The sequence below is a fragment of the Sphaerodactylus townsendi genome, linkage group LG11, assembly GCF_021028975.2.
Source record: "Sphaerodactylus townsendi isolate TG3544 linkage group LG11, MPM_Stown_v2.3, whole genome shotgun sequence".
NCBI classification, from domain to species: Eukaryota; Metazoa; Chordata; class Lepidosauria; order Squamata; family Sphaerodactylidae; genus Sphaerodactylus; species Sphaerodactylus townsendi.
The window spans coordinates 68,867,566-68,880,635 of record NC_059435.1 but is presented as its reverse complement, the minus strand read 5'-3'; the positions used below and the strand labels follow the sequence as shown (position 1 = coordinate 68,880,635).

Below are 13,070 nucleotides of genomic sequence, written 5' to 3'. Positions count from 1 at the left end.
CCGCCGGCAGAATTCCTGCTGGTGCAGGGGCGCCCTTTGGCCCGTGCAGAAAGGGCCTTAGTCTTACATTTGTTTGCTATTTTCTGTGCCTTTTCCAGCTTTGCACAGCTTCTATGATACAGTTGAACCAGCACAGTATACAGTATTCCAAATGTGGCTGTCACTCCACATATTAAAAAATTATTATTGAACATTTATTTTCAACCCTTCTCTAAATCTCAACCACAGGGGGTTTTTTTTACTACCATTCACACTGCGTTGACATTTTCCTGCAGCTGTCCATCACAACCCCAAGATCTTTTCTGGATAATCACAGCTAGTTCAAATCCCACTTGGTCATATGTGAAGTTGAGATTTTCTTTGCTCCGTTGTGCATCACATTGAGCCTCATTTGCTATTTGAGATTGCCAGTCCACCTTGCTGTTTTATTTAGCTCCTTTAGAAATGTTAATGTCACCTTTCTGCATAAAAGTATACCCAAAGCTGCTCATAACCATGAAGTAAATAAAACTACGTTCTGTCAATCAGCATAAAACATAAAACTTGTGGATGGACGGAACCCAATTTGGAGATATTTTCTTCCATTCAGCTTGGGTTTCCCCCATCCTGAATAATTTGGAGCAAACCTGACCACATTGTTCGACCTTGACCCAGGTCATTTATGAATATTAAATAGCAGCTGTCCCTGTAGAAGTCTTTAGGGGATCCCATTTCCCCATTGTTTATGAAAACTCTGTGCACCTGCTCTCTGCTTGCTATTCTTCAAACTTTTACCACCGGTGCACTCATCTATTATCCCATGATGGTTAATTTACTGAGAACTCTATAATGCCAAATGATTTATCCCTAATTTTCCTTTTGGTGGGGAAAAATATTCCAAAAGGTTTAGTAAGTCAATACTTTGGTCTACAGAAGCTATGCTGATTTCCCCTCAGTATTAAATCAGCCCCATAGCATCATGGATAGACAACAGATGGCCACACTGTACCTTTTCAAACACAAGGAAATTGTGGGCTACAAATGTTAAGTTCTTGGCTTCGTGGTTTTTATTATCTCAGGCTAGTGTTGTTTTCTGCCCCAACACAGAACGTTCTTTTTGCTCTGCAGGGTTCACAGTGAGGACAACACTCTGAAGTTGGAGGGAGGGTCTTCTCTTTTAGCTCCAACAAATCATGAAAGCCAGTGTTGAGCATGAATGTAAGGAGGCTAATGTGGAAAACCCTAACCTAACCCAAGTTTTCCCAGTTCAACATCAGTAAGAATTTTGCATCCCTCTGAAGTGTGATGGAAATGCAATTATCCATCACTTTGCCAATAAAATTAACCTTGGGCTTGCTGCCAAGTGTCCGTGGAGAACTTTTAAGAGAGATATTGAGGTATGTCATGTGACTTTTTGCTGGAGAACGTTCTCTGAGGACATTCATTAATTTGTCCTATTGTATTATGTAGGTTTTCAGTTATCTTCAGATCATATTTCCCAGAATGTTCATGGCATAATTGAGCCAGGCATACTCTTTATATATTTAGCTGGCACATATTGGTAATATTAGTGCGACCCACCACCACCACACACACACACAAATATTTCATCCTTCTGTTCCAGAATAGCACAATATGTCTATGATTGTAACTGCAATGGGTCAGAAATCATCGGGCTTGTCCATATAAGCGGAATCCAATTTTGTACTCATCACAAAGTTGGTTTCCCTGCAGTGTTCCTTTGAAAGAAGTATGATGATTCTACTATTGGAAATCATGATTTAGTAAAATCTGGACAGGAGGATATTTGGTGCTGAGCAACCAACATGGCATCATATTCTGGGATCACTGGATCAAATTTTCATGCATGGTTCTGTGCCTCATTGAACTCCAATATTGTCTTTTAGATATGTTTCGTCTGGAGAAGAGATGGTTAGGGGGTGACATGATAGCCATATTTAAATATTTGAAGAGATGTCAAGTTGAAGAGGGAGCAAGCTTGTTTTCTGCTGCTCCAGAGATCAGGACATGGAGCAGTGGATTCAAGGTGCAGGAAACGGGATTCCACCTCAACATTAGGAAGAACTTCCCAATGGTATAAGACGATCAACCATGGAATATACTGTCAAGGAGTGTGGTGGAGTCTCCTTCTTTGAAGGTTTTAAAACAGAGCCTGGATGGTAACCTGTCAGAAGTGCTTTGCTCTACTCCTGTGGGCTGCAAAATTATTCCTGGATATTCTTTATTGCATTCACCATGCAGTGAAACCCAGATCAATGGAGAGGGTGGTCCAAGTCTTACAAGTTGGCTGTTCACTGAGTGGCCTTGAGGAAACCATAAGAGCTGCAGGAGTCATTCTTCTCATGATCTATCTTCTAAGCAGTTTTTTACGGAGCCTCTCATAAGAAGTCCTGTCATGGATGGCCCAGGCTAGCTTGATCTCATCAGATATTAAAAGCTAAGCAGAGTTGGCCCAGGTTAGTACTTGGATAGGAGCTGCGACTTGATGACACTTTCCATTTCCACCACGTAATAGAGAAACTTGAACAAGAATGTCGGTGATTCAGATGAATCATGTTGACCGGAGAATAGGAACAGAGGCTGCCCTTCACAACCGAAGTGGAAGAAGCAGCAAGCAAGGGGGAACCTGGATCTGCAGATGATAGTGAGGGGAGGAAAGGGGAGAATTAGATTTCTCCTCACCCAAGTATCTTTCTGGGTACTATCTAAATGCATGTGAAGATGTGTCTCTCCCCCATCTCCAACCCTGTTTATATGCACCTGATGAACTGGGTATTGCTTCTGAGACCTCTTCGCATGCTCTCATACAAAATTAATCACAAAGGTGCCAGCTCTTTTTTTTCACCTGTAGTTTGTGAAAGACCCCTCTCCTGAAATTACTCACATGTGCAATTCTTTTTCTAATTAAAAAAATCCTTTCCCAAGGAATTCATGGAAATCTATGCAGCCGACCATCCCGTGCTTTCCAAGTTCTGTCTTAAATCTCATGTGATCATCTCACGAAGTGGTTCATTAATCTGGAGAGATCTGAGGAAGATATTTGCAGAAGAATGTAATTCCTAATTAATGCGGAAGTGTCAAGGACCTGCCAGCCCTCTCTTTAGTCCCTTCCTATGAGTAATTGAGAGTTGTTCCTGATGTGAAAGCTAAAAACAAAAGCAGGGGTGGAAAATATAATGAGCAGTAGCCCGTCACTATGTGGCGAGTCAAATCGATTGTTCGGCACTCCCAGTATTTCCCATATATTATTAAGTCAACTGAACTGGGAGAAAAAAACCACGCTGCTTAAGAGCAAACTTCAGTTGTTGCCCTTAGTTCATGTAATATTTACCTTAAGTAATCAAAGAGTCTTGGGAAAAATCAGCTGCCTTTTTTGGAAAAGCAGCAAAGTTTTCATATCTGAGATTCCAGCAAGGTGACTTGTGGATTCTGCCGTCGAGTCTGTTGTGTGTAATAGTAGGCCTACAAGTCTAACCATTACCCAGGTCCCTAGAAGAGCTGTTCTGAATGTGTGTGTTTTTTTCTGATGAAGAGGAGTAGAAGAAGAGACGTTGATTTTGTATCCCACTTTTCTCTCCCTTGAAGAAGTCTCAAAGAGACTTACAATCACCTTCCCTTCTCCCTCCCACAGCAGGTGCCTTGTGAAGTAGGGGAGACTGAGAGAGTTCTGAGAGAACTTTGACTGGCCCAAGATCACCCAGCAGGCTTCATGTGTAGGAGTGGGAAATCCACCACTCTTAACCACCGTGCCATACTGAGTTTCATAAAGAATTGCCCAAATGGACACTGTATTTATATCTTAAAATCCATCATCTAAGGACTGTGTACCAAAATCTTTGGGAAAGTGCACTTATGTAATACATGAATGTGTCAGATAAAACTAGCGAGGGGGTCTTGTGAAGTCAAACTTTTCCCAAGAGGTGGGATTCTTTCATCAGACCATCGTCGAAATCCACAATGTTTGGGATTGGGTTTAGTTACCCTAAGAAGAGCCCTGCTGGATCAGACCAATAATCCATCTAGGTTAGCATCCAGTCACCCTAGAAGGCCATTAACAAGGCACTGAAGCCACGGCCTTCTCTTGATACTTACTGCTATTTACAAAGATTTGCTATCTTTGAATTTGGAAGTTCTCCTTGCTAACCATGGCTGATAGCCCCTGATGGTCCTATCCTCCATGAATCCATCTAACTCCCCTTTAAATCTGTACTGTATCATGTTCAGAATTTTCTTGTGTTTTAATATTGGTAAAGCCCTGCAATAGCACATGCATTTTAAGTTTGCATAAGCATAAGCATTTATTGTCATTGTGCACGCACAACGAAAATTTACAGCAGCATTCCTCGATGCACACAATTCCAGACTCATACCCCATCCTCACTTTCCCCTTCCTCCACCCATCACTACACAGCCCCAAACACATCAACACGAAGCCCCGGAGTTCAGCATCGCCACAGCTCTAGAGTAGAAGCTGTCTCTAAGCCTCTTTGTCCTAGTTTTGATAGACCTGTATCGTCTGCCAGATGGTAACAGTTAACATCTCTACAGTCAATAATTCCTTGTGTAGTGGTTGTTTTTGCGAATACATTTTTCACGGACATTGGATAGTACTTTTTTTTTAAAGTAAGTTAAATACCATGTCAGGGTAGATTTGATTTAAATCAAATCTTTTTAAATCATGACTAAATCACTTGTCAGTATGACTCGATTTAAATCATGGTTTTCTACGTAAAGATGTTTTCTTGCTGTTATCAATCCCAATATTTACAACTAGATGAAGGTTTCATTTTAGAAATCATAATTGTTGCATTACTTTTAGAGTTATACTGTTAGAAGTACATTGATAGATAATTATAAAATGATCACAATGTGAATAATCTTCAGTTTCATTCGGGCCACCAGACCTTGCATTTCTTCGTTGCACTTCATTTGTTGAACTTCATTAAAATATTGCCAAACTGGGTCTGTTTTATGGCCTGCTGACATTATAGATTTTATGCTCCAGGGAGAGAATAATATGATAAACCTCTCACAAAGATACTAAGACTTGTGGAGTATTCTGCTCAAAAGGCTTCATTTTTGCAGCTTGCCAAGCTATTCCACTCCAAATATTCTTCTTGAAACTTTAGAGGTAATTCTGCGTACTTAGATTTTTAAAGGAACAGTGGGATTAGAGTCTTTTTCTCAAATCTGTATGTTTTTAATAACTGGTTTTTTTTTCTGTGAAGGAGAGGCATGTTATCTCTGCAGGCACAAATTCAGTTTTGAGAACTGCAAATGAAACCAAGCATCAGTGATGATACCTTTTAGATGAAAAAACTGCCCAAAATACTCTTACAGAAACCTCCAGAAGCTGCTGACATTGTGAATGGATTAATGGAATTCATTTGCCAAAAACATTTAAAAATGAAATGAATTTAATTCATTTACTATTTTTAAATATATATATATAGTTTCATGCTATGTAATTAATAAACTAGTGTCCTTATTAAACAATCAATAATCTTTGGACTATAAGGTATCTTACATACAAAACTATCTTTAGATAGATTTTTCCTCAGAGAGCGTTTTAGTTAAAAATTGATGCAAATTTTTAAAAACTCAAATTAAGTTTAAAAATATGATTTTTGATTTAAAAAATCATTGATTTTTATCCACCCTGTATCATGTTCTTAAGTGAAGAATCCTGCTGCTACACTCCCTGTAGATCAGTGTCATATTTAATGTCCAAACAGACAAGTGTGCAGGTTGGTGTTGTAATTAACACAGGCTTGTCTTAAGGATGACTGAAGGGGACCATACAAACTGTCCTGACTTCTCTGCTCTTCAGTTTCATGGCTAGCTAGCATTTGAGATGTAACTTATCTTCTTTTTTTCCTCTTTCTTTATCTAGAGGAGATTCTGAAGACTCATATTGCACACTGGTGGTCTCCGGATGGCACAAGGTTAGCGTACGCAACCATTAATGACTCCAAAGTCCCCACTATGGAGATACCGATGTACACCAATGATCTTTACCCCAAAGTAAAAACATATCATTATCCAAAGGTAAGATGGAAGCAAGTCAACATGCTAACATTCAGGATTTGTGTTTTACTGTCACTTGATTAAAACAGAAGAACAAGTCGCTTAACGTAAAGAAAAGCAGAGTCAATTTTTAAAGAAATTACCTTGATCGTCCATGTGTCCCATGGCACAGAGTAGTAAGCTGCAGTGTTGCAGTTGAAGCTCTGCTCACAACCTGAGTTCAATCCCAACAGAAGTTGGTTTCAGGTAGCTGGCTTGAAGTTGACTCAGCCTTCTAGCCTTCTGAGGTCGAGAAAATGAGTACCTAGCTTGCTGTGCTTAGCAAGCCTTTATTGGCATAGACAGCAGTACAACAATAATAAAAAACAGACTAAAAAGCATGTACAATACACGAAATAAATGTTAGGTCAAAGGAAATCTAGTGGTGTTTAGTAATTTCCAGGAGAAAGTCTGCCACTATCATACAGAGAGAAGTATCAGGATTGTCCAACAAGTAGTGTAACCTAATTAAATCGTGGAGATGGGGTAAATGTAAAGGAGTAAGATTCACATACTTAGATCTGATTTCCTTGAATCTGAGACAGTGTAGTAATTGGTGGGCCAGAGATTCAACTGAGCCATCGTTACATGGGCACAATCTTTTTAGCTTGCAAGTATTGATGACTGGGAAGGGAAATGGCAAACTACCCCAGAAACCTTGTCTTCCGAGTAAATGCTGCAGTGTGATGTCATTCCATGTGTCATTAATGATCTGGTGTTTGCACAGGGAACTGCTGAAACCTTTAGTAAAGAACCTCGTTGCAACACACCAATACTCCCTGTAGACCAGTGTCATATTTAGTGTCCAAACCACTCCAGGGTTTTATGACACTTTCCATTAGTATTTATTCTGACAGATCTCTCTCTCTCTCCCCTCCCCCACCCCCAGTAAGGTTTACTTTGAAAGATTGATACTGTAATTACATTGCTGCTAACTTCACCTTAGCTGAGACTGCTTCAACTCTTGGCTATCCGTTCACCCACCAAAATCGTACCCACCCAAGCATCTTTCATACTCATGAAGGAAAAGCTATGATTGCCTCTCGATGTCCTAATGCCAGCTCAGCAAGCAGCAGATTTGCTTTGCTGTTGGAAGCTGTGCTAATTTGTAAACTAATCTGTGATTCAGACAGAAGCTACCCACAGCTTCTTTGTTTCCGGGGAGGGGGGAGGGGGAGAACATATGTAATACCCATATGTAATACCCTTAGCTGCCCCTTGAGTTTTAATCCTAGAGCTGATCATTCACAAATTCTAAGACTGATTATGCACAAGGTGTCTGTTGTGCGATGGAGGTGAATGTCTGCCACAGCAAGATTTCTTGTACAGCTGTATTTCCCTGAGCCCTGCTTTCATGTTCCATTTTCTCCGCAAGTGACACCACTCCTAGGGCCATTTTCATTTGCTTCGCCACCAGAGCAGGACAGATTTGCCAGTGAGCACAGCTTTGCCCCGGAGATTTTCCCTCCACCCACAGCCAACTTTCCCACACCCTCACATTGGTATCCACGCCTTCCCTCTCAACCCCCCCCCCCAACCACACACACACATGTTGTTGGCTGCTTCAAGTCACAGAAAAGAAGTTCACTCACACAGGCTTAGCCAAAGCACACCAACATCTCTAATATTGATATATTGATTTCGAATACCTTTAATGGCATATAAATAGTTTAACATCAACACTGCAAGACAATAACAGCCTTTACAACTTCTGACGAGCTAAAATAACACCATTAAAAAATTTAGCCACCGCTTCCAACAGCTCGTAGTTGTGGCTGTTTAAAAGATATATAACCTTCTGTTTAACTGTAATGCCTTCACTTCCATGCAGGAAGGGGATTATGTGCTTCTTCCTACCTATCTCATAAAAAGGACAATCCAACAGCATATGAGATACTGTTTCCACAGAACCCATGCCACACGGGCATTTCCTTTCTTTATGTGGAATTCCAAGGTGGCATCCAAGGCTAAAGGGAGCTTAGAGATAGCAGCATCCTTCCTTCTAGTATCTCAAAAACGCAATGGCATATTGATATATCAAGATATCTATATAATAATAACAACAGAGAGTGCTTGGAAATAACAAGCGTCTCCGTCCTCCAGTGGCAGGATAGTGGACCTAGGTTTTGCTAACCCAGCACCTAACAGGGCTGTCCTAAGCAGAATTTCACCCATGACTTCAGTGGGCTTTCAAGGATGTAATCCTGTTTAAAATGGCACTGTGAGTCTTTGTGTGTGCATATGTGAATGTATTCACATGTAAATATGCACACACATGTATGGCCCACTCTTCAACCTTTCTCAAGGCTCTCAAGGAAATCTGTAACATGGAATACACCAAGACTTACAGCAAAGAGACAGAAAATAGGGAAACCAAGATTCAGTTCTCTGAACTGCATTGAAGCTCACCAGAGGACCACGGTCACTCTCTTTCTACCCAGTCTCCTTCACTGGGTTGTTGTCAGGATAACAACCCGGTGTAGGAGAATGAAGAATTGGGTCTGCTGTCTTGAGCTCCTTAGAGGAAGGTTGGGGTAGTAATGTACTGGACAACCACTAGCAAATCAGCAGCAGTCATGTAAATCAGCAGCAGTCATGATAGGAGGATTATATCCCTTCTGGCCAATACAGAGCCAGCATGGTATAGTGGTTAGGAGTACTGTCATTTGGAGAACTGAGTTTATTCCCCACTCCTCCACATGAGCAGCAGACTTTTATCTGGTGAGCTGAATTTGTTTCCCCACTCCTACACATGATGCCTGCTGGGTCACCTTAGGCTAGACACAGAACTCTGTCAGCCCCACCTACCTCACAAGGAGTCTGTTGTGGGGAGAGAAAGGAAAAAGAGTTTGTAAACCACGTTGAGTCTCCTTACAGTGGAGAAAGGTGGGGTATAAATCCAAACTCTTCTTCTCCTACATAGTTGTGGGGCCCTTGCTAGCAGAATAGTAATTGGAAAAACAGGATTAAAGTTGGCCGAAGTCGGCTTTCCTCAGCACTAGGTGATTCTAGTTGTGACCAGAATATGTCCCTTTTTTTGGTTTGTAATGTCATATCATGGCGTGTTATTTAAAGAACAGTGATACCATGTTCCTTTTTTCTTTTAGGTTGGGGCAGAAAATCCAAGCATTTCCTTGCATGTCATTGGTTTGAATGGACCCCCCCATGACTTGGAAATGACCCCTCCAGATGATCCGAGAATGAGGTTTGTTTTGAGTGAACTGTACTAGTCAAGAGCCAGAGTGGTATAGTGATTAGGGTGTTTGGTTATGGATTACGAGACCCACGTTCAAATCTCTCCTTTGCCACAAAGCTCACTCCAAAGCTCACTTGGGCTGGTCACTCAGCCTAACCTACCATGCACAGAGTTGCTATGAGGGTAACACAAAAGAGGGGAAACTGATGTATTTTGCTCATTGAAGGAAGAGTGAGATAAAATGTACTCTGTAGCTACTTAAAATAAGACAAGACAAAGCACTGGTACCATAAAATTACCTCTGATTTCTCACAATCTCTGCTTTTGGCGTCTCCTCCTTTCTTGTTGACTGATCTGCTCTGAAGACAGGGTCATGCCTCTCTTGGCTGCTATTTGCTTACATGCTGGAATGTCATGGAGAAAACTTGTCTTAAGCTACTTTTGCACAAGGTGAATAATCCACTTCCAATTCACGTTAGCAATCATTAGCAACTGGATGTTCCTTCAATTGGTGGAACATTCAGAAGGACCTCTCCCAGTGATCCTAATTCCTGTATGGGAGAAGAGAGTCCTTCTGACATCACAGATCCAAGCCATGTAGACTTTAAAGGACAAAAGCAACCCTTTGGCCCTTTCCGCACGGGCCAAAAGCGGTGGCGTTGGGCCGGTAAAGCACCATTTTGGCGGGGACCGTTCGCACAGCTGCCGCTGCAAAATTGCTGCAGCGGCGCTCAGTTCCCACCCAAACGGTGTTTTCAAACCTCACTCGGGGAGCAAGATTTTTTGCAAATGCCAGCTTCCATTTGGTGCCATGCGAACGGCACCGAGTGGAAGCCAGCATTTCTCCCCTGGCCCTCCCAAATGCTGCTTACCTCCGGTCACCTTCTGTCACGTTGTGGAGGCCAGGAGACACGCCCCCTGGCCTCATTCTCCAGGGTCGTCGCTCTGGCCGGAGGGGGCATGTCCCCTGGCCTCCACAACGCAACAGAAGGTGACGGGAGGTAAGCAGTTTTTGGGAGCAGTGCAGCCTGTGTGAAGGCTGTGTCGCCGGCGCTGCTTCCAGCAGGACCGTCCATGCGAATGGTCCCGCAGAGGTGCGCCAGCATAAACTATGCCAACGCACACACCCCTCAACGCCCATGCGGAAAGGGCCTTTCAGTCGGGCATGGGAGCAGATTGGTAACTTGGTAATTGTTGTAGTACTGGGGTCACCTTCTCCCAATAGATAGCCCCCATAGTCTAGCTGCGGCTTCCAAACACACGTCAAGAGTAGCCCCAAAAACAGCACTCTAATCTGAAGAACCTGGTTTGATTCCCCACTCCTTCACGTGAGCAGCAGACTCTTATCTGGTGAACCAGATTTGTTTCTCCACTCCCACAGTTCTTTGGAACTCTCTCAGCCCCACCTACCTCACAAGGTGTCTGTTGTGGGGAGAGGAAGGGAAAGGAATATGTAAGTCCCTTTGAGTCTCCTTACAGGAGATCTTCAGCTGGTGTTGGTCTTCACACACATCAGGTGGGATGTATCAACATAGTGCCATGGTGGCGAACCTTTGGCACTCCAGATGTTGTGGACTACAATTCCCATCAGCCCCTGCCAGTATGGTCAGTTGGCCATGCTGGCAGGGGCTGATGGGAATTGTAGTCCATAACATCTGGAGTGCCAAAGGTTCGCCACCACTGGCATAGTATATGTGTGGATCATCATAACTGATGTTGTTATTTTGGTGTCTCATTCTTCCTCCAAGGAGCTCATAGGAGTATCCATGGGAGTTCCCTTGTTACCCACACAACAGCCTTGTTGGGAGCTTGGCTAGACGTTGCCCATTAAGCTCCATGGTGCACATCAACACCATTGGTGGTTGCATGAAGGAAAAACATGTCCCAATAATGGTCACATTCTGAAATCTTGTGCATGCTAATTTGGAAGTTTCATTGAATGAATTGGATTTGCTGCTGTTTTGCTTCCATGCATAGGACTGCTTTGAGTACAAAGGGTTTCACCCACACAATGAAGTGTTTTGTGGCTATAGGCTCACAGAGAGCTGACGTGGTGTAGTTACCCTGTTTCCCCGAAAATAAGACACCCCCTGAAAATAAGACGTAGTAGAGGTTTTGCTGAAGTGCTAAATATAAGGCATCCCCCGAAAGTAAGACGTAGCAAAGTTTTTGTTTGGAAGCATGCCTGTTGACCAGAGCATGCAGCTGTGGAGCAGAAAAATAAGACATCCCCTGAAAATAAGACATAGTGCATCTTTGGGAGCAAAAATTAATATAAGACACTGTCTTATTTTGGGGGAAACACGGTATTAAGAGTGGTGGACTGTAATCTGGAAAACCAGGTTTGAGTCTCCCCTCCTCCATGAAGCCTGCTGGGTGACCTTGGGCTAGTCACAGTTCTTCAGAACTCTCTCAGTCCCACCTACCTCACCAGGTGCCTGTTGTGGAGAGGGAAAGGGAAGGCGATTTGAGATTCCTTAAGGTGGAGAAAAGTGGACTATAAAAAACAACTCACCTTCTCATCTGGGGCACACCACATTCAGCTGGTAAATTGCTCTTGTCAGGGTTGTTTCTCTACATTCCTGACATTCTGCAAATTACTCCTTTGGTATAATGAAGAACGGTCCCATCTCTGCGACCCTCGGAAAACTCCTTATTCAGCACTATCTTGACTGACATTAAAGATCTTAAACTGTCATCCTGAGCGAGCTTCATTTGGAAATGAATTATTTTGAAAGTAACGGGATTTCATGTCAGCATAACGTTATGTAAATAGTGCTTATGTTCTTCAAAACCGCCAATTAACTAAAAGCTTTGGATGTCCGCCAGGGTAGTTGAATCAATGAGTTTGTGCTGTGTAGTGTATCCCACATATTGGTAAGGTTAATTATCCACACTCAGCAGAGTATATTATAGGTATCAAATTTAACGTTCACACATTCAAAGCTCACCTTGAAGTCTACTGAGCTAAGCTTTGGTGTTCGACACGATCACGTAGGCACAACTTGGAGCTGTTCATAAAGCCGGGGTCACTAGAAGCCAAACGGCTTCCCAGGAAGCAAAGGTGGGGCAGAAGCTTAGTGGAAGAGCCCCGATTGGCATGCAGAAGGCGCCAGGTTCAATCCCCAGCGTTTCCAGTTAAAAGAATCTGGTAGGAGATAATGGGGAAGACCTCTGCCAGAGACCCTGGAGCACAGGTGTCAAACTTGCGGCCCTCCAGATGTTATGGACTACAGTTCCCATCATCCCCTGCCAGGATCATGCTGGCAGAGGATGATGGGAACTGTAGTCCACAACATCTGGAGGGCCGCGAGTTTGACACCTATGCCCTGGAGAGTAGACAGTACTGGCCTTGAGGATCTGATACATAAGGGAGCTTCATATTTGTCTGTTTGCCCCCAGCCATGGGCATAGTGAGGGGGAGCACGGGGAGGCTAGAGTCCCCAGTGCCACTTCCCACAGTTATGTGGGGGGGGGGGGGCCGCATTGCAGGGCAGTCCTCCTGTAACTGCCCTCAATGGGGCACAGTTGCGAGGACAGTTGTGGAGCTGTGGGGGGGGGGGGCACGGTGCCCAGGGTGAGCCCTGGTCGTCATTGTACACAGCTACGCCCCTGGCGTCAGCATGGACAGTCTGAATTATTGTGGAAGTTGGCTCTAGTGCAGAGATGGGATCCAGCAGGTTCTCACAGGTTCCCGAGAGTAGGTTACTAATTATTTGTGTGTGCCGAGAGGGGGTTACTAATTGGTGATTTTGCCAAGTCATTTTTGCCTTAGTTATGCCCCTCCTCTCAGCAGTAGTGCGCAGAA

At 43.3% G+C, this 13,070-nt stretch overlaps 1 protein-coding gene across 5 annotated transcripts in view; it reads left to right on the top strand.

The window, feature by feature from the left end:
- The window catches only part of DPP6 (dipeptidyl peptidase like 6), a 643,433-nt gene that overhangs the window by 553,766 nt on the left and 76,597 nt on the right, over positions 1 to 13,070 (top strand). For all 5 annotated transcript variants that reach the window (XM_048511783.1, XM_048511785.1, XM_048511782.1 and 2 more), the window contains exons 9-10: positions 5,894 to 6,048; positions 9,174 to 9,271. In XM_048511783.1, coding sequence (XP_048367740.1) covers positions 5,894 to 6,048; positions 9,174 to 9,271 — 253 coding nt within the window. The remainder of the gene's footprint in view (positions 1 to 5,893; positions 6,049 to 9,173; positions 9,272 to 13,070) is intronic.